This window comes from Eptatretus burgeri, chromosome 13, assembly GCF_056783735.1.
Source record: "Eptatretus burgeri isolate ZD-2024b chromosome 13, Ebu_testis_v1, whole genome shotgun sequence".
In the NCBI taxonomy this organism is placed as follows: Eukaryota; Metazoa; Chordata; class Myxini; order Myxiniformes; family Myxinidae; genus Eptatretus; species Eptatretus burgeri.
Window position 1 is genome coordinate 71,939,842 of NC_140973.1, and position 23,118 is coordinate 71,962,959.

Sequence of the window (23,118 nt, forward strand, 5' to 3'; positions counted from 1 at the left end):
CATGGAAAACAAAGCATTGTGAACGGATATAGTACTGAGGTACAAAAAATAAATAATAAGGAGGCATTGCTAATTGAGGTGTCAGTACCCAGCGATTTTGGCCTAAACAATACAGAAGTCAAGAAAATGACCAAATACCGAGATCTCCAAAATGAAGTGAAAAGATCCTGGAAGCTGAAGAGTTGAAAGCGTTGAAAATTTAATCAAAGGGGATGATAGAGAAGACCCTTACGAAGATATTAAATAACCATCTCTGAGAATTGTACTTCAAAAGAACGACAGTTGAAAGCTGTCAGAGTTTCAGTGATGATCTTGAAAAGATCCTTCAGGAACGCAACCCTGAGAACCAGAGAACTTCACAGCTTGGTCCGTTAATCATGATCCCTTATCAAAATGGAGGTGGATACTTGGAACCCTGGGAGGACTCTCCTAAAATCTGCAAATGGATATAACGAATGACACACACACACAAGATTTTTGTGTCATTTGTAGGCACAACTATTATTCAATGAAAGATGTCAGGATGGTTTTACATTATAATTTATTGTGACCATCCCCACCTTGTTTACATACTTTTTTGGCATACAATCCCTACATCCTTTTGTATTTACGAAAATATTCTTTATGACTTGGGTACATATACGTACACGTCGACACAGCCCACAAACTCACGTAACTTATGCTGCAAGGCTGTCTCATCGGACACATAAACCAAGAGATTAAGTCTTATTACGATTTCCAAAACACATTAACATGGTCTTTAATTCACTGTTGCCCCTTCCCCGCAGCGAGCAGTATGCCTGGAAGGCCTAATGGAACATTTTCACACATTCTGGTGGATCACAGCTCCAGATCTCCCTCTCTGTCCATGGTGGCCACTCCGTGAACTCCTCCTGACCGTTAATTCCCAACACATCCCGCATCTTGCGTAGTCTTACTAATCCGGTAGAGTAGCGTGTGTATTGGATAAAATGCTGGATGTCTCATCTGCTTGTTGCTAATAACACAGGTCCTACTGCACCATGAGCATCACGAGCTCATTGTGGTCGGTGTATCCAACAAATGGACTGCTGCCATGATGACTCTCTCTCTCTCTCTGTTGGTATTATAAAGCAATTGTCGAAAGTGTCGTGTCCTCTCGCGTGGCCCTTTTCAAGTACCCCGTAGGGTGTAGGTCCTATGTAACCCGTGTGTCGAAGGTGGATGCCTGCAATGCCCGCTACAGTTGTGACCCGCATTCAATAAGGCCACCACTTATATTAGAGCAAAATGATGGCTTTGCCCTATTCCTTATGGTGGCCCCACCTGGTGTATATTCGTTTGCTTAGTTGATAGGATGACATTGATGCATCCTGAATTAATGGCGTTTCAAACAAGCCAAATAAACAGTCCTTGGAAGTGGCAAGTGGGTTTAATTTTCATCTTAATTGCATCTGGAATGCATGGAATGCAAGAATGCTCTTCAAATTAATGTGTTTATGTATTGCGGATGATTTGTTTGCAGGGTTTGCATTTGCATTGCAATTTTCAGTGTGCATATCGTTTGAAAAGCATCTACTTTGCCTCAAACTCTTTTCCTTATTTCATTTTTCAGCGCATGGTGAATGGATCCTGTGAGTACACCTGGCGCTGCATTTGAGCTCTTGCAGAAAAATCTCGTCCGATCTTTCAACGATCACACCGATGCTTTTGAGTTTCCCGAGCAGAAAGGCCACAAACAAGACAAATGCATCCCATCTCTGCAGCAATCTGGACAGATGGTGAATAAAACCAATGATCGAGACAACGAATAACATTTTAAAATCTCACATCGACCCAGCGGTGGCTTAACCCGCTTAACCGCATTAATGGATTTGCCAGCACGTTGAGTGTCTGAAAGACCTCCATGTACTGAAGAGCACATTTAATCCCCTGCTGCAACACCCAGTGGAACTTTGCCAAGAATCAAGCCCCACCTCGAATTTCATTGCTCAGTACCATTCCACACCCCACACTGCCCACAAAAGTGCCAAGAAGATCTCTCGAAACCATCACTTTACATTGGAATCATACACATTCCCCCATTGCCACCGTTCATTTTACAGGACCAGTAGAAAACCTCAAAGGAGATTGATTCATTTCTGCAAGACGATACATCCCACGATTATCATTCCTTCCCAAATATATATATATATATATATATATATATATATATATATATTTTTTTTTTTTATCATTCATCGAGCTACAATTCAACTAAATTCCAGTTATTGATCCCATTATACATTCCCACTGCCAGACTGACACCATCCAATCCCACACCCCCTCAAAAGCCATCACCGGATCCAAGTTCCCCATCTGCCATCGCCTTGTAGTTAATACTCCTTTTTTTTGACGTCCCTGCACCAAAACATTGAGCTGGTGAACTCTTCCGAGAAGAATAAGTAAATATGTTGAAGAAGAGTCTGTTAGGAGGTTTGCATAGCTTTACCATGATGACCCACCAAAAAACAAGACTGGTCATAGCCATCGTCACTTGGGTCTGTCTCAGGACAAACTCTGCTGCTGGTTATGAACGAAACGCTCCCAGTCACTCCATTCGCATAGAAGGCGACATCACCCTTGGGGGCCTCTTCCCGGTGCATGCAAAGGTGAGCTGAGCTATATACGTGCATTAAGTGTCTATTTTCAGTTATGCATTCCATCTTGATGGATAGACAATGCTTATATCATTAAATGGATTGGAGCTGACTTAATAGTGGAGATAAAAATCCAGTGACTGCTTATCAAAAGTTTATTGGTTCAAATAATTTGCATCTCAATGTATATTTCATGACAGTATGAGTAGGTTTCTTCATTATTGGACATTAGCAAAGGACCCGTCCTTACAGACAGGTTAATTCCCTGATAATTATGGACATTATGAATACCCCTTCCTACTGGGAGTGGCAATATGTGATACACATGTACATAGATTGAATTGTGGTGCTTCCCTCACTCAGAACCCTCAGGACTATGTTTTTTTTACCCCATAAAACCTGCCCATGTACACCCCAAGCACATCAACCAGTTTTAAAAGAATTCCGTGTCGTGGTTCAACACATAAACACAAAAAAAAACAAAAAAAAAACAAGTGATCATATACCAATACTTACAAAATCAGTTGCTGCGACCTTGCCGGGACCTCAAAATATTTGGTTTCCAGCTTTTGATTGGTGAACCAATTTAGTGACCCAATGTGCAAATTCTGTTCAAATTTCAAGTCAATTGGATGAATTTTGATGAATTTATGTGACCTTTACCTCAAAAATAGGCTTCATTGATCTAATATGTAAAACCTGTTCAAATTTCAAGTCAATCAATTGAAAATTGATGATTTATGTGACCTTGACCATTGACCCTTTTACCTTTTGACCTCAATAACAATAGGCTCTTAGCTTTTGATTGTTGAACCAATCCAGTGACCCAATATTCAAATTCTGTTCAAATTTCAAATAAATCAGATGAAAATTGACGATTTTATGTGACTTTGCCGTTTGACCTTTTGACCTCAAACAATAGCCTTCAGTGACCCAATATGCAAACTCTGTTAACATTTTAAGTAAATCAGAGGAAAATTGACGATTTTATGCAACCTTGACCTTTGACCATTTTGACCTCAAAACCAATACGTTTCAAGCTTGCGACTCCCTCTACCAGGTAGTTAAGTTTCATGAAAATCAGAGTAAAATTGCAACCTGCAGGTGATTGACGTATAGACAGACAAAAAGACAGAATAACAGACCAGACGAACCAATATACTCGCCAATCATCGATTTCGCAAGTAAGAAAAAGAAGAAGAAAAAAAAGGCACTTCTCGAATTAGTAGGATCGCATGAAGGTTTTCAAGGTTGAATATGAACCAGGCTATCGTTGCATTTCATGCAGAGCCTCTTGCATGCCGATGCACTACCAGGGACTTGGAGAGGATCAGTTGGCTGCTCACAGAACACATACCTGTTGCAATTGCCTGCAATGTTGCAGTACCACCTTCCCATCCCAAACGTCATCTATGACCACAACCAACTGCCACACATGCCAAGCCTGTATAGATGGGAAACCATGTCCAGGCTTGGCCAAGGAGCTTACAGGCTTTTGCTGCAGCCCTGTGTTAAGGTGTTGCTGTGTGCCAGATGCTGTTGCAGCAATGATTGGCAGTAGCTGTCGTACGGACACAAATACCTTGTTGGGTGGGCCATTCAAGAACACGTGCATTGAGCCGATACTTGACAAGAGGAATCCCTTGGTGCAAATTGGAGTTGGGTTCACTCCAGAAAGAGGATGCAAAAGCCTAAAAATCATAAAAATTATTAAAAGTAGAGTTCATAGAAAACCTAGCCCCATGCGTTCTTGAAAAACAAGGATATGGTCAGGGTCTGCAAGCAACAAATTTGATTGGTCGTGATGACGTAATATTTTGTCCAAGTAGTGCTAAACGGAAGCGATTTGAAAGTGCCAACAAAGCGATTTGTGTTTTACAGTGTTCAAGTATATAATCCATTTGAAACTAGAACGGGCACTCATAGAGCGCATACCTTCGCCGCCACTACTTTTTTTGTTCTTGGTATGAGTGTGGGGAACTGGTTTCATATGAATGGTCTTATGACACAAACCACATATCTATAATGTCATGACCCCCCCCGACTTTCGGGGGCTACGGACTAAACAACAATCAACTCACGTCATTTTGGCGAGTCTTCACTCGCAAGCTCGGTGAATACAACGTTTCAACAAGAGAAGGTAATCTCGTTTGATGCTGGTTTCATGCAAATCGAATAAGAATTGACTGAGTTATGCCAAAAACCGCATATTTTTCAAGGGCGTGACCCCCCCCCCCGACATTTTACCCCAACCGGTGATATGCATTATGACGTCATTGTGTCACAAGATTGGGCATTAAATTCTGAACATTTTAGTGCTGGGTTCATGTAAAGCGGACAAGAATTGACCGCGTTATGACAAAAACCGCATATTTTTCAAGGTCGTGACCCCCCTGACCTTTGACCCCTAACCAGTAACAAGAGTATGGGTGTCATTGTGTCATATTGCATATCACAAGATGAGGCGTTGAATTCTGAACATTTTGGCGTTAGTTGCATGCAAATTGAATAAAAATTGACCGTGTTATCGTAAAAAGGACGATTTTGACCTTTTAGTGACCTTGACCTTTGACCCGAACGATCCCAAAATCTAATCGAATGCTTCCTGGCTAATAACCAATCATCCCACCAAATTTCATGCAATTCGGTTTAATACTTTTTGAGTTATACGAATCACAATATTACAAATAAATAAATAAATGAATAAGTAAGTAAATAAATAAATAAATAAATAAATAAATAAATAAATAAATAAATAAATAAATAAATACACGCCGACCAAAACATAACCTTTCGCAGAATGCGAAGGTAATAAAATAAAGATTGTAAAGGTTGTAGAAAAAATACTCAGAATTGTACCACCGTTAATGCAGCATCTTCTACAACACCTTATTAGTCCCCTATCAGTATCACCGGAGGGGACTATAGGTTTGCTCTCGTCCGTCCGTCTGTCTGTCTGTCCCATTTGTGGTTTTTCAGACTTTTTTCCACATACCCTTTAACATATTCAACTGAAGGTTGGTACAAGTTCCAGTTTCTTTATTATAAGTTCCAGAACAAGTTCGAGTTTCAGGGCATTTCGTCAATTTTTGAACTTACAAAATATCACATCAGCTGCCCTGATTCCACCCCACCACTTTCCATCCATTGCCTGGACAACTGGCCTGACTCCACCCAAATAAAATAATGTGCCTCCATTACACGAAGCAGCACAGATCTTCAGGCCTCAGGCTTTAGTCCTGGGTGTTAGTCCATGGCCCAGTGCAAATTGGAATGATCCCAGGTATGTAACCACGATGTATTATATGTACACGTAAGCCGTGCGCTTGTTTTTTCTTCATTCATGTGCATCAGGTGATTTTTTAATATGAAATAAGCAAAGCCTAGAAATGAACAAAGGACAGTGGGTTATAGGGTTACTTCTTCTTCGTTTTGTTTCAGGTATTGGCTCGAGTGTGCGTAAAAGCAAAGTCTTTTTTTATATATTTATCTCCGGTTCGTAATCCTCATCTTTATTGATCTCAAGTCTACAAAAGATATCAGTAAATGAAAATTGCTTTTCCTTTTATTTTGCCGAATAGACCCAAACACGGTGGGTTAGAGGGTTTCTTTTTCTTCTTCGTTTTGGTTCCGGTATCGACTCGAGTGTGCATTAAACACAAATACATTTTTATCTCCCGAATATTCAATGGGACTGCTCAGGGGACATGTATTGCAAAGCAATTCTCACTCTTGTTTAACATTTTACATGAGTTCTTCATGCGTATTGTTTGTGTCCTTTGTGACATCCTTAAAAACAGTAAGCTTCCTTGTTTGGAATGATTTTCAATTTTGTTTCACTGATAGACAGGAAGAGAGAGAGAGAGAGAGAGAGAGAGAGAGAGAGAGAGAGAGAGAGACAGGTAAAGAGAGAGAGAGAGACAGGTAAAGAGAGAGAGAGAGAGAGACAGGTAAAGAGAGAGAGAGAGAGAGAGAGACACAGGGAAAGAGAGAGAGAGAGAGAGAGAGAGAGAGAGAGAGAGAGAGAGAGAGAGAGAGAGAGAGAGAGAGAGAGAGATAATTATCTCACTTCTCTCTGCACTTGCACGATCGGAACCAATTCAGAGCCAAATTACGGATAAACAACACGTTCGTTTTCCAATTTATGCTCCGATTCATGTTCAAAATATAACATTCAATTGAAATGAAGTTGTTCCTCAATCATAAACTGATGATCATAAACTCTTCGATATAATAAAGACAGACAGACAGAAAAAGTGAACCAATTGCTTAACCCCGCTTTTCCCTTCACATGCATCGGTTAACTACAGAAGGGTAAGACCCACAATCATTAAGTATGACCTGAAATGAGGGAAAGAAAATAATTCAACTGCAATGATTGGACTAGCATCACATGTAGATCAAATCACATGGGGCAGGCAGATTACTCCTATCTTGAAGGTTGTTAACAAGCCAGCTGGGTTTTTTTGCCCACAATTCACAAATGATATGGCAGTTCTACTAAAGTTAACTGGACTTCCTGAAGCTGACACTCCAAAACCCGAACACTGTTGCCTTCTGCTCGTTTTCAACCTTTGAACCAACAACCTCCAAAGTTGCCGGTCCAGTATCCTCATCAACAGGCCAGCACTGTACTCTTGATGTGATATAATAGAATTAAAGGTCTTCATAAAATTATGACAGGAAATATAGTCCAGTGCAGTGGTTTTCAAACTTTTTTTTAGTGGAGACCCAATTTCAGAACCTCTCTACATCGCATGACCCAAAAGATTCAAAACCCAATTCATCATATATATAATAAGATTTCATATGACACAAGAACATTTACTGTTTACTTTATTCACCATCATCATGTTTTCATAGACGAGTAAACGGAGAATAGCCGACAGTATCCAAATAGTACAGTTGAATGTTTCAGATATTTAGTCCGAATGACATTTAGATATATCAGTGAGAAGGATGAGCCTGTTTTTCAGAAACCAACTTCTCTATTCGTGGAGAAGTAGATGACAATCCCAGGATCATATCACGCTCCATTTCTTGGCGATTTCTGTACTTTGTTTTAATCACCACCATGGTGGAGAACGACTGTTCACAAAAGTATGATGAAGGATATGGCATGAGAACCTTAATGGCGCGCCGTGACAGGGTCGGGTACGACGGCAGCATTTTGCACCAGAATGTCGACAACGAATTCGTCCGCGCAAGAACCTGTGCTCCTGAATCCTGCTGGAGCTGTACAAGCTCTTCCCGTGCTGTATCATCTTCATCAGCAATCGAGTCCAGTGGAGCCGTAAAAGGATCCCGAACCACAGAAAAGGACTGCACATCCAGCTCAGGGAAATAGTGCTCGAACTGTTCAATGAGCAACCGAAGGTGACGTGCTATCTCCCCAGAAAGACTGTCGAGCTCAGTATCATCGTACTAGCAGGTCGTTAGATGCTCCTCCAGATGGGGAAAAAGGCTGAAGCGCTTAACAGCTGCTTTGTCTGCCAGTAATTTTAAAGTCACCAAAAATCCGCTCATTTTGTTGTGAAAAATCATGAGGTTGGCGTCTTTGCCTTGGAGGGAGCGGTTGAGGACATTGAGACGTTCAAAGATGTCAACGAGACAGCACAGTTCTGACAGCCAAGAGTCCGACTCAAGCAACGCTACCCATGCCGTTTTCCCTTTTGTGCGTAGGAACTCCTTCAGTTCATCTTTGAGCTCGTAAACGCGCAGAAGAAGGTTTCCTCGTGATAACCATCTGACTTGAGTGTAGAATAGTAAATTCTTATGGTCGGCGTCCATCTCCTGGCAGAATAGCCTGAATAACCTAGTGTTGAGGGCGCTCGATTTGATGTGATTCACCATTTTTACGACTTCTGAGAGCACGCTCTGCAAGGTTTCTGGCAAAGTACGAGAGGTGAGCACTTCTCGGTGAATCATGGAGTGTACCATGGAGGTCTGAGGAGCCACCTCAAGCAATTTCGCCTTGAATCCAGAACGCACTACTAACATTGTCGGCGTGCCGTCTGTTGTAGAACCGAGCAACTTTCCGAAGTCCAGATCATGGTCACGATAAAACTGCTCTATTTCCCAAAAATGTCCTTGCCTTTGGTGGTGGCCTCCAATGGTTTGATGAGCGGAGGCTCATCGACAAAGTTATCAGCCTTGATGAAGCGGACCCAGACGATGAGTTGCGCGTACGATGCGATATCAGTGGACTCGTCCAACTGTATGGCGTGCCATGGTGATCCCTTTGATCTTCTGTACGACCTGAGCCGTTACGTCCAGACTCATATAATATCTTCAATTCTGCGTTGGATGGTGTTGTCAGAGAGGGGTATAACTGCCAGTTTCTTTGACGCTTCCTCCCCAACCATCAGAGATACCATGTCCTTTGCACATGGCAGCACGAGTTCTTCCACAATGGAGTGAGGCTTTTTAGTCTTGGCAACATGGAGCGACACTCGATACGAGGCCTCGAATGCCCGAGAATTAGTCTGATTGCATGTACCCTCTCTGTCGAGACGCGTATTCTTGAGTGCAAGAAGTTTCCTCTCAAAGAACGCTCTCTCCTTATCCTGATAAGGCGCATGTTTTGTCCTCAAATGCCTCTGCAACTTATTTTGTTTCATAGACTCCGTAGAAAGCACTTCGAAACAAATCATACACCGAGGCCTCTGTGCCCCACTTTTATCCACCACGTAATAAAATCCAAGGTCCAGAAATGTATCCTGGTAAGAACGTTCTCGAGATTTGCTGGTGGCCGGTGCTGCCATCACCAATAAGGTCTCAAGTCGTACGTGGAGATGTGAATACAGGTACTCGTCGATTTATGACCTATGCGACTTACGACTGTTCGACTTTACGACCACTTTTCGACCACGTTTTTTGTTTTGTTTTTGTATGTAAAATTTTTATTTTATTTTTATTTTTGTATGTAAAATATATGTTGTTCGACTTCCGACCGATTGGTCAGAACCAATTGCGGTCGTAAGTCGACGACTACCTGTAGACGTTAATGATAGTCAGAGTCTGAGTCTGAGAGGCCGTGGATCAAACCACTAATTTCCCGCCAAAATGAACCGCCCTTCAGCGAGCCCGCGCATCGGCTGGATCCCATTTCAAGCGTCATGTTGCGCCGGTTCCCATACTTTGAATGAACCGTTACATCCCATAAAAGCGAACACCGATCGAAAATAGACAATTTTGTTTTCGCTGCAAGCGGACACCCGTGACCCCACGAAATTTGCTCGGCGACCCCACTTGGGGTCGTGACCCCGGGTTTGAAAAACCAAGGTCTAGTGGTATGCACACTAACCTGGGTTCGAATCCTGACCCAGCTAAAGATTGTTTTACAGGCAGGGCAAGGCATCAATGTGTTACCCTCCGTCGGAACGACGTTAAACCAGCTTTAGTTGGTGGGTGTTAAAGATCCCACGGTGTCCTTCTCAAAGAGTATGTGAGCTATCACCGGCACCCTCAACAAATTCCAAATTCCTGCTGTAACTACTGCTGGGAAGGCAATGGCAAACCGCCCAGTGTACCCCTTGCCAATAACTGTGTCAGTAGTACTGAACCTGCCTTTAGGCAGAACACCAGATTAGGAATACTACACTGTAGGTAGCAAGTGCGTTGGGCTTCTTGGAGGCTCCTTGATACGAGGTTACACCGCTTGCTATGTAAGAATGCGATTGGTGTCTGGGCAGTACATTCTGCACTGTAAAAAAAACTGACCAGGTGGTTCGCATGTTTCATGTGCATGACCTTCTTTGGCTAAGGTCAACCAACATAAATTAATTTTATGAGTGCAACTTGACATTATTAGGCCATCCCACGCGCAGCTGGAGACGGGGTTTTGCACTCACTCCTTTGTGCATGTGTGTCTGTCCGTCTGTCTGGGCCGTAACTTTTTTTTTTTTACCATTTGAGCTTATGTCATCAAATTTTGAACAAAGCTTTATTATGAGAATATGGAGAAGTCAAATTACTAAGGTCAAAAGGTCAAAGACAAATCAAAGTCAAAGGTCAAAGTCAAAGACAAAAGGTCAAAAGGTCAAAGGTCAGTCAGCATGACATAAAATCGTCAATTTTCATCAAATTGACCAGAAATTATAAACATTATTTGAGCTCTTGTTTGCAAATTTTCAGCAAAGCTATATTATTAGAATATGGGGAAGAAAAATCAATAATTTAGTCAAATGGTCAAAAGGTCAAAGGTACTGTTTAGCAGACATAAGTAGAAGACTGAAAACAAAGCGGATGGGCTTTGCATTTTCAGATGCTTTCTCATTATCTTATTGTTTGTTATATTACATATGTAATTCAGATTCGGTTATTTATATTTTAAAACTATTGTAATTATCATTTTCTGCTCACTTACTTTAAACCAAGCTGTGTGCTCTCAGGAGCAGACAAGATACATATTTGAAAACATACAAAGCTCACCTTGTCCACGTGAACAAGCGATCCATTTGTTGTCAGAAAAGGATGGTGCTGGATTGATTTTACATCAGCCTGAATAATTTCTGTTACCTGCATCACACCATCAATATGTAAACTTTCAAACTTTCGCTGAGTTGTGTGTGCCAGATGCATGCCATGAAAGTGGACAACAGAACTAATGATGGAATACAACACAAGATGCGTTTCTGCTCCATCGTAGTAAGGCTTTGTCACCAGATAAAGGCTTGTTTCGGAGTCCGGCATGGAGCATGCCTTTTATCTCAACCAGAGACACATTTATGTGCATAGCATCAACATTCTCGCTGTGAGATCACTTGGTGCCATGGGATTTGTGAAATTGCCCATTTCACAGAAAGTAAAGTTTTGCTTGTGCTTCTTGCACGGCCTTTGAGTTATCCCGTTTTCAAGTTTTGTTGATGAATTTGGTGGTTCTGTTGGTAGGGTTGGTGTATAGGTGATGGTTGCAGGTGAAGTAGTGCAGACGTCTGAATGCAATGGTGGGTCTGAGATGTGCTTGTGAGGACTTGGATATGTCGTCTAAAAGGAGAAGCATTTTGTTGGATGGTTATATTGTTGTGGTGCCGGGTTCGGTGGCGAGGATGACCGCTAGACGGAGCAGTCGGGCCGTCTCCCACCGAACACCGGAATTGAAAGGTCGTCACCCTGGATAACGCCGGAGTCGACGGGTCGCTTAAAGAACCGTGGTCGCCAATATTTCAACGGCGTGAGGGAGGGTCCACTTGTCTCTTCCAATTTACCTAAGTACTCACGCCATCTAACTACAGGGGAAGCCACACCCTCGGCCGGCTTTGTCCGAACCGAGTCGCTGTTACCGAGCGGAAATTACCAAAGCCGCGCCGGTCCAAATGACAATTTACGGCACAAACGGCCTCACTATTTCTCAAGCCTGCACTGTGCTGGATCAATAATAGAAACGACAGGCAACGAGCTGGTGCATATAATAGGGAGGGAGACACAGAGCAGACTTAATCACGAATATGCAGGAAAATGTACAATGAGCAATCAACACTTATACAATTTCTACTTATAGGACGGCGCCACCACACACACACACACACACACACACACACACACACACACACACACACACACACACACACACACACACACACACACACACACACACACACACACACACACACACACACACACACACACACACACACACACCAAAGAAAATGGACCCGATTTGTCTTTATTTTGACCCTCACAGCCAAGGGGATAGACAGGCTGGAGGTCAGAGTTTGGTCGGTACCTGGCCGCGTTTGCATGGCTTGCCAACCTGCCCTTGTAGAGCTCGGGATTCTTGTGGAAGGGCTTGGGAAGATCGGACGCTTCAACCACCACGGTGGGACTCGAACCCACACGGACAACCTCGCACCAAGCACCAAGGAGCCAAGACGAAGCGGCAGACGCCAGCCAGCACCAAGACGGAAGATGGCCAGCAGACCAGACGAGACGACCCAGACGGATCGCACAGACCATTATTCAACCCCTCCTCTGAGGTGGGAGGGATCCGTCCTGAGGTAACTCTTCCTCCCATTGGACGGGTGGCGTGTCGGTGGCCCGCCCCCCCGAAGAAGCTCTGTAGTTGTTTCTGGCCTTCTGGCTTCCCATTGGCTGGAGCGCCTCGGCTTTGCTCGCTCTTCGTCCATTGGCTGGAGGAAACACTCCCTGCCCTTCTTCAGAGCGGAGCCTCGATCTGAGGCGATGGAGGCTCTGCCCACACCTTCAGCCAAAAACACGTGGATAATGGAGTCGGTTTGGTTGGGTGGCGGAACGAAGCAGGATGATGTTGTTGAGGAATATATAAAAAATACTAACTACAAAATAACTCGCAGCGCACACATGAAATTCCCGTTCGACACAGGGGATGGATTCTAACTATACACATATACTTAACGAAATAACTAAACTTTGGGACTGCTCTGTCTGTGTGCAAGAGGCTTCCAAATCCGTAACAAAATTTAGCACAGTTTTTCTTGTCTATTTATGTTTAAACCTCGAAATATCTCAGTTAATATGTATATTCAAACTTATATTGAAGCAAGCCACCAACATACTGACAGATGATGGAACTAAACTCTCCCGAACAGTGTGAAAAGTGATATGTACTTCATTTTTTCCTCTTCAAATGGTACCACGAGCTTCCAGAGGTACTTACAGTTGATTCGGCCTGTTTGATAAGAAGAAGGCTCTCTGAAATTCCAAATCAGAGCTTCAAACGATAAGAGAAGCCATGAAGGCCTCCGCCAGTCAGCTCGGCTTGAGTCTTCAATTCCAACGTCAAAATGGTTGTCACAGTCTCGACATGTTGCAATTTTATGTAATTTTGTATACATGATCGAGGTTCATGGAACAGATAGAGCAGATTGGAAAGGAACAAAATGGAAAGGGGAAAACACAACAGCAGAGTTGATGTGAGGGTGACATCAAGGGGGGGGGGGGAGAGAAAGACATAAGGGGGTGAACAAGTTGCGCACAAGCTGAATGAAACACAACATGAAGAGGAAGAGAAAGCAGGGATGAAACAAAAAAGGCACAAAGCAACCAACAACTAACGAATGAAAAGGGGTGAGGGCGGGATCACAATAACTGGGGAAAAGGAAGTGCTTTGGAAATGGGGTAATTTGTGGTGGAAGAGATCATAAGTATGAATTGGGGGGGGGGGGGTGACTTGTAGTGAGCCTGGATTTTGGGAGTTTAATAAAAAGGAGGGTTACTGGCCAAGTTACCAAGTGAACAAGCCAAGATAATTCTCTCTCTCTCTCTCTCTCTCTCTCTCTCTCTCTCTCTCTCTCTCTCTCTCTCTCTCTCTCTCTCTCTCTCTCTCTCTCTCTCTCTCTCTCTCTCTCTCTCTCTCTCTCTCTCTCTCTCTCTCTCTCTCTCTCTCTCTCTCTCTCTCTCTCTCTCTCTCTCTCTCTCTCTCTCTCTCTCTCTCTCTCTCTCTCTCTCTCTCTCTCTCTCTCTCTCTCTCTCTCTCTCTCTCTCTCTCTCTCTCTCTCTCTCTCTCTCTCTCTCTCTCTCTCTCTCTCTCTCTCTCTCTCTCTCTCTCTCTCTCTCTCTCTCTCTCTCTCTCTCTCTCTCTCTCTCTCTCTCTCTCTCTCTCTCCCAAGAAAGGGCAGATGGTGCAAGACCAAAGAGGAGGCAGTCAAATACAGAGACCACCAACCTGCCTGTAATGCAAAAGTAACATGCCTTGACACTCAGCTTCATCGTGGGAGATCCCAATGATTTTTGTGGCCTTGCTTTCCACGGTATCAAGAAGGGCAAGGCATGAGGCACGGATGCCAGCCCAAAGGGGGGAGCAGTACTCCATCAAGCTGTGAATGAAGGCCTTCAGGTTGTCCAACATTTAGATTGGTCACAAGGAAAGACCTTGCATGACAAAGGATGCCCAGTCAATGGCTGGCTTTGGAGGCCATCTTGGAAACATATTCTGTCCAAAAACGGATCATGGCTGATGGTGAGGCCCAAAAATTTGAGTGACATAACCTCTTCAAGTGGTTTATTTCGGAAGCAGATCAGAGGGGTTGACAGATGGTCCTTTCAGAGAGACAGGGTGAGTGTGTGGGACTTGTTTGGGTCAAAAAACATATTCTAAGTGTTAAATCAGCTCCTGATTCTATCAAGGTCTCCAGAGAAGGAAGAGGCTGCTGCACACCTGTCTGAAGTATGAATAATGACAGGGCAGAAGGAATCATCAGCGAAGAGATAAGCAGGATTTTCCAGAGAATCAGAAAGATCACTGATGAAGATGAAGACACTGCCTTGGGGTACTCCATCTTTGACAGAAAGAGAGGAGATGAGAGTATCCTGTTAAGAGCTAATTCCTCACCACAGGAGTGGAGGAAGTTGGTATTCCATGAGAGGAGGTGGCCTTGGATGCCATTAACAGAGTTTAGAGAGGAAGTCAGGATGCCAGACTGTAACAAATTCTCCATATGTCCAGAGAAATGGCTCTGATCTCACGTCTGAGATTGAGGACTTTTATCCATTGGTGTGAGAGTAGAAGCAGCACGTCCCAGGTAGAATGACCAGGTCTGAAACCAAACTGATGATTGATCTGACATCTGTCCGTTGGAGAAATGGAAGGATTTGCTGTCAACTGCATTGATGGATTCCATGAGCTTGCTTATAAATGGAAACAAGCGAATAGGCCTGTAGTTAATAAGGTCCATTTTTTCACCATGTTGGTGTATTGCAGTAATGTTGACTAACTTCCAGGCAGATGGGAACTGCCCCAGAGAGAATGATCGAGTGAACAGAGCAGAAAGTGGATGAGCAAGAGCAGCAGAGCAGGTTTTTAGGATTTGTGCACCAATGCCTTCTGGGCCTGTCACAGAATCAGAGTCGAGGTTTGCCAGAAACCTCTACCTTTTCAAGTAGGAAAGATACAGTATCCAGGTGCAGTTGAGTCTAATGTCATGAACAAACTGGTATAACATGGGTGATGAAGGTGGTGGTCGTCTCATTGGAATTGTGTGTTGTTTCTGAGAAGAAAACAAATATCTCTTTGGGATGGTGGGCAGCCCCCCCCATAAACTCCCTCTGTAGACCCCCCCCCCCGACCAGGATTTTTTTTTTAATGCCGTGAACAAACTTCGGTACATTACGGGTGATGAAGGTTGTGGTCAAGTTTCATCAGAATTGCATGTGTAGTTTCTGAGAAGAAAGCAAATACCTATTTTGGGGGGCAACCCCACAGACCCACTTCAGGCCTGATTTTTTGCTCGCCTGTTCGAAGAACAGAGAGCGATAGCGATACCCCCGGCGTGAGCGTCAGCGTGAGTGTGAAAATGTTAAAGTTTTTGGTGCAAGTTATTTTTTCTTTTCTCATGTTTTTATCTACCACACTATTTTTTATACGCCCAATATATATATATATATATATATATATATATATATATATATATATATATATATATATATATATATATATATATATATATATATATATATATATATATATATATATATATATATATATATATATATATATATGCCGTCCGTCTGTCTGTCTGTCTGTCTGTCTGTCCGTTCCTGTCCGCACTCTAACTCCCAAAGTTTTCAACTTTCATGTTTCATATCTGGTATATAGGTACAGACTGTGGAGACGGTATGTCGCGACATACGTTAGTCATCTAAAGTGGTTGCCATGGCAATCAGGATGCTGTTTTCCATGTATTAGCACAATTCTGTATATACCTTCTTGTTCGGGCATATATTGTGCTCACTTGCGCTCTTGTTTCTGATTACAATATACAAATACATATGTTGCTTTAAAATTATTTGGATCAGACTTCAATGTTTATTAAAAATATTAATTATTAGACTTGTCTTTTAAAAACGATAAATGTATAAACAGGCGAGCATTGGGTGGCTTTGACACCAACTCTGGTTTTTAATGCCATGAGCAAACTTCGGTACATACACTGTGATGAACATTGTGGTAAAGTTTCATCAAAATCGGATGTAGTTTCAGAGAAGAAGTTGAAAGTATTTGTAGATGGATGGAAGGACAGATGGACTGACAGACTAACGGATGGACGATGCGTCATCTCATAAGCTCCCCAGAACGATGTTCCAGGTGAGCTAAAAATATGGTACAAATATTGTGGTTCCCTCCAAGAATCGCAGGTCCCATTTGAGTGACATCCTCTCCTGTGGGGGTAAGAATTCAGATGACAGTGGCCAAGTCTTACCTGAAGAGAGCTACCCGGTCTCTGCAGGAAAGCTGGGTTAGCCGAACTGGGGGAACCTCCACCGAGTTCACCCTGTAACAAAACCTTCCCTTAATGTTGGCGTCCCACCGGGATTGCCATATTTTTTTCAATCTGGTCCTTGGCCAGACTCACAATTTCTGACTGGCCCAGAGGGATTTGAGTCACACACTGAAGTTTAAGGGCATGTCCAACCGCCAGGTCACAGGCCTCATTTCCCCCATTGCCCACATGAACAGGGATCCAACACAGGTTGACCATCAATCCCCTCCAATTGGTTGTGTTGATCAGATGCAATACCTCAAGATCCAAGTCATATCTATAATCCATCCTGTCGGGATTCCAATGCATTCAGTGCAGAAAGCGAATCAGAAAAGATAACGGCACTGGGTGGATTAAAATCAATTATCCATTCCAGCGCAAATACGATGGCAAAGAGTTCAGCCGAGAACACAGAGAGGTGGTCAGAAAGCCTATTGGCCTTTATCACCTTAACATCGGGGATGCATATTTCAGCAGCTGTTCTCCCGAGGGAAGTGACTTTGGAGCCATCTGTATAGACGTGGAGAGATTCACTCAAAACCTAGTGGATATACTCGATCGCCTGGTTGCAAGCCAAAAAAGGGTTGTCCTTATCGGTTTCTCCCATAAATCCAGATATGTTTGAGGCATGACAAGAGTCCGGGGTGGGGGGGGGGGGCGGAAATTGGAACTTTTGAAACAGGATTTACAGGAAAGGAGTCCAAACCCATTTTTGTTTTATGCCCTCATACAGGTGAGACTTAAAGGAGGAGATTTAGGGTTTTTGCCCAGTGCATGGTATTCCTAACAATCTGTGAAAACGGCGTTAACTGGGTGGTTGGCCATAGCAGATATAGTTTTAGCCCAGAATTTCAGCCGAGAGACTTCCCAATGGAGGGGACAGGGGCCTCCACTGGAAGGAGTGGAGACTGGTTTACTTACAAAAGCACCCAAACAGACATGCAAAGCTTTGGCTTTGGTGGCTTCAAGTTTTCTGTGGTTAGTTTTTGACATATTTCCATAGTTGAGATGGGAGTGGATTAGGGCTTTGTACAGAAGAACAAGAATTTCCTGATGTGGGATTTCCTTTCCTGAAATAAATCAAAGATATTTGTTTGATGACGATAAATATCTTTTGTGTGAATTCAAAAAATGTTTTTGATGTAAGGTGACGTGGGGTGAACTGATAAAATGTTCGTTGCTAAGAAAGCAGGCCTGTAATCAAGCTTGCGAGGTATGCGGAGGATGCTGTAAGGTTTGGGTGGGCAGCATAGACATGAAAATTGATTAACATATACACAACAACTACGTAGCTGTCTGAAATGTTTGTTTTGTTAAATCGTGCACACACTATGACTTTCGCAAATATTACAGGGTGGAAGCAAAAATATACTTGTCCCACATTTTAACATTCTTGCACTAATTTGGTCATTCTCAAGGTTTTTGTTTTTTTGATAAGATATCTAGGCTCATGGAAGAGTGAGGTGGACAAAAACATTGAGGACAAAGAGGCAAAGAGTTGACAGTGGGCACAACAAGCGAGTTAATGATTGAACAGGAAAAAGAGAAGAGAGGCTAAATCAACTGTACATTCTCAGGTTTGTAACAGATTTCACAATTCCGTCTCTTTGTCACCCCTACTCTGTTTTCTCCCTCACCTGAACCAATATGTCTCTCTCCCCCTCTCCCGCTCCCCCATCCCACCCACTGCTTCTCTACCATTGCTGCTGCCTCCCTCCCACATCATTGTCCCATCGACTTCTGCTTCCCACCCGGCTGCTGCTTCTCCAGATATTGTTTGCTCTTGGGTGATCGTATTTCTTACGATTTGATAGGCCTACCTCTTGTCTGGGTGGTGGTGTCATTGTCAGATACTCCATCATTCATCACAGCCCATGCCCTCTGTTAATGCCTCCTCACCTTTTGTAATACTGTATGTCTGGATTCCCCTACACCTCTGTAACTCATTGCTTTTCCTCCATTTGTTGTACTCCCCCACCCCACCCCACTCTTCGCCTCACTTTAAGCTATGATGCCTATTCCATATCCTCACTTTCTTCAAACATGGGCCTGTCGATAGCCACCCACTCTCTTTTCTCGACATGTAATAACTTAAACTGTCACCATGTCTCATCGCAAGGCTTTCTTTGAGGAATCAGGCCTGACTCATTGAATTAATTTTGCAACTCTGATCTCCACAAGTGAGTCACATTCTGTATTGATCTGGTAATGATTATATTTCCTGCTAACCTCTCCTGCTCTTCTTCAGCCCCATTTGGCTTCACTGATCACATCATCCTTAAGATTGAAATCAGGTTGGCTGTAATGACAGAGCCGCCCAAATATGTAAGTCAGGTAATTCATACAGGAGAACTGTTAAGGTATTGGATCTGCCATTGCACTCAAGGAGTGGTCCACCATCTCCTCCACACCTGATATTGATTTTGTCAAAGAATGCTTTAACAATTCTGTCCTTATCTGATGCACAGGTTAATTCCAACTATTCTGCAGCTATCCCACCAATATCCCATCTTGGCAAGAGTACAAGGAGGACTGTGGGGAGGCAGGTGTTTCTTAGCAGCTTGGAAGGCAAATGAAACTGAGGGAAATATTAGGTTTCTCTCCAAAGCCTGCCATAAACATCGTCTTTTCGGAAAGTGAGAATACGAACAATAATCTTTGCTCAAACTTTTGGGCCCAACCATTTGCCCTGATCATTCTTGAGCAGACCATATTTCCAAGATGGCCTTCAAAGTCAGTCCCCAACTGGGCATCCTTTGTCATGCAAGGTCTTTCCTTGGCCGATCTGAACTTTTGACAAACTCCAAGACCTTCATTCACAACTTGATGGAGTACTGCTGTCCCCTTTGGGATGGATTCACCTGCTTCACACCTTGCCCTTCTTGATGCTATGGAAAGCAAGGCCCTTAAAATAATTGAGCTCTCTTGGGACTAAGCTGAGTGTCTCGGCCTCTTACTCTCACATCACAGACAGGTTGATGGCCTCTCTGTATTCTACCACCTCCCTTTTGGTCTTTCACCCTCTACCCTTTCTTGGCTTTGTTCCTCCCAGGTTCCTGCATGGCACACGTGGCCTGCTTGTAACCCTTCGATTGTTAAACTCCCACAATTCAGGCTCACTGCACATCTCCACTCATTTGGTCCTCTTTTCTCTTACCCACGGAACCAATTTTCCCAATCTGTTCAGTCCCATTCTTCCCTCTAAGGTGACAGCTGTTCACCACTACCTCAGGGTATCCCCCATCCATACTTATGATCTCTTCTTCCCCAAATGACCCCATTCACAAGCACTCCGTTTTTTCCAGGTTATTGTGACCCCCCCCCCATTCCCTTACCTCTTTTCCTTTGTTAGTTGTCAATTGGTTTGTTCCTTTTTCTGTTTCATCCCAGCTTTCTCATTTCTCTTTTTCATGTCTCATTCAGCTTGTGTGCAGCTTGTTCACCCTCATGCATCCTTTTCCCGTCTCCTCGATCTCACTCACTTTGATCACCTCTACTCTGCCGTTGGTGTTTCCCCTTTTCCATTTTATTCCATTCAATTCTGTTATAGCTTTTCCACGACCCTCGACTATGTCTGCAAAAACATGACACAATACCGGCCCATCTCAAAGCTGAATCTCCAACCTGTCACTTTCTTCCTAAAGCTGGTGGTGGGCTAATGTCAGTCTCTGGTGTGTGTTCTCCTTCCACCTCCACACACTCGATAGTGGCTCAGACTGTACATTACAAGGCAAGATGTTGCTCAGTATTTATTTTCCAAAGTGAGAGGGCCAACCAATCCTTTCCTGCACCCTCCTTCCCTTACCTACTGCCACATGGAAACTGACTTGCAAAGCTGTCTGGCTGTGGCATTCAAGGGCGTTTTCGTGGCTGGCTGATGACTTCCTCATCTAATGCAAAAAGCATGTAGCTCTTTATGGCTCCTTGGAGGCCGGTGTTCCCAACACAACATCTTGGGAACAATTCTCTTGTGTTCATTAATGACTGCTTTGTTTCATAGAAAACTTGAAGGGCACTCTTTGACGTTGCGACATCACCAGGTATGCCCCCACCCACTTTCTTACATCATTATACATATTTGTACCAAGTTTGATTTTAATCCCTGAACCCAGATTCAAAACATTGAATAATTCTGGCTGCCAGACCACATGTCTGATCAGGTTGAAATTTAAAACATATATTCGCCATGACTACTAGATCATATTTGTGAAGTTTCACATCGATTGATGAAGCGGTTCAAGAGAAAGACTTTAAAAAATATTTTTGTTCAATGCAATATGGCTGCCAGACCATGTGACCTATTAATTATTTGTGAACACCCTGGTATCCCCAAGGCTTGGGGAGCATGTGGGTGAAGTTTCCCCTTGATCTGTCAAGCCGTTCTGGAGAAGATTATTTTTACAGGTTTTAGGGTAAATCCAATATGACTGCCAAACCATGTGACCTATGACATCACAGATGGAGAACTTTTTGTTCCTCATGGATCGGCAATCATACCTGTAAAGTTTCGCCTTGATCTGTTCAGCCGTTTCGGAGAAAAATATTTTGAAGGGTTTTATGTTAAAAACAAGATGGCTGCTGAATCACATGACCGATGATGTTATCATTTTCTTTTCCTCCCTACAATTTAGTCCTAGATGACCCTCAAAAATTTTCAAACTGATCGCATAAAGCGGTCAACGCATGCGATGATGATGTCATAACGAAGCCACCTATGACATCATCAATAAAAATCACACTTATTTCCCATGGGGAGTACTTGACATTTGCTAAGTTTCAATTTTTTCCATTCAGCGGTTTTCGAGATACAAAGGTCCAAATGGTTTCCTTTTTTCCAACAAGGCTTCCATACCACATGACCTATGACGTCATAGTTATCATTAAAACACTCTGCATGTATAGTCGCACCTATGGTGAAAATTTCATGTCAATCAGCGAAGCGGTTTCAGGGAAAACAAAATTAGCATGGACGGACGTACGAGGCTGAATTGTGATTGATTTCCAATATAAAATTAAAATCAAAATAATGAAAGAAAAAAGTGCAACAGGGTCAAGAGACAACACACAACTTGCAGCAGGGACAACAAGCAGCACAACAGGGACTTAATAAAAAAAAATGTATGGATGTACATACCTGTTAAATTGATTATGACTTCGTTTGAGGAAATATCAATAACTGGTCCAATTCCGAGAACATGACTTTTATTCCAGGTAAGACCCAGATTCTCACAGTTTCTCTGCACAAAGAGTGTCAATCACACCCACACCCATCTACTTACGTATGTGATCAATCTCTGGAAGAAGATCAGTTCCTTGAACTCTTGAGTCTCACGACAAACAATGACTACATCTCCAAGCTGGCTGCGAAAGCCAGGTGAGACTGGGCATTCTGCATCAGATAAAGTTTTTCCTTAATTATGTAAAACAGCTCACAGCAAAATAATCATTTGCTCAAAACACAATGAAGTATATTTCTCCTTTATGGGCCAGTGCACCTGCACCTGATGTAATGCTTGTGAAGCAGTGGAGGCGTAGGCTCTGAAAATCATCAGCAAGACCCATAAAGAGGCTGTTGTACAGGGCCTACTGTTTTCTCAGCATAAACTGGTTGGTGGTCTTTTTTTTTTATCTTCTCCCACCTCTCAGCCACTCTTATCCCATCTCATTATCCTTTCGACCATCCATCTATCTCCACCTCAGCAACTCCCTTTATGTCAAACTGTGAAAGTCTCGGCTTCTTACTCACCTGCGCATTCATTTGGCGCTCTTTTATTACCTGTGGAATGGAATAACCTTGCTGTGTCTGTCGAGTTATGCTCCACAATACACTGCTTCAAGATTTCAACTCATCATCATCTCACATCATCTCCCATTTTCCATTCCTAATTATCTCTGCCCACTAACCACAGACATATATGCTGCCTTTTCCTGGATGTTGTGTTTTAAAATCCATCAAAGACCTGCTTGTGCCATTCTCACCTTTCAGGTGTTTAAATACTCCAATTCCTCCAGTGGAACCAGACCAAGTGAGATGATGAGGTCGGCCAAAATGATTTAGTTTGCCTTTACGTTGCCAGCGCTCCAAAAGGACTGATGCCACGTGCATTTTGATGACACTTTACACATGTATCTCTACAATATTTAACATGTAGTACTCCAAGTTAATTTATGCAGACATATATATATATATATATATATTTTTTATATATATATACATATATATATATATATATATATATATATATATATATGTATACATATAT

General features: G+C 42.9%; 1 protein-coding gene across 1 annotated transcript in view; it reads left to right on the top strand.

Annotated features, from left to right (window-relative positions):
- Positions 1-23,118, top strand: part of LOC147014748 (metabotropic glutamate receptor 6-like) — an 817,753-nt gene that overhangs the window by 224,158 nt on the left and 570,477 nt on the right. The window contains exon 7 of the mRNA XM_085852974.1: positions 1,595-2,630. Within this exon, the coding sequence (XP_085709100.1) occupies positions 2,430-2,630 (201 nt within the window). The 5' untranslated portion in view covers positions 1,595-2,429. The remainder of the gene's footprint in view (positions 1-1,594; positions 2,631-23,118) is intronic.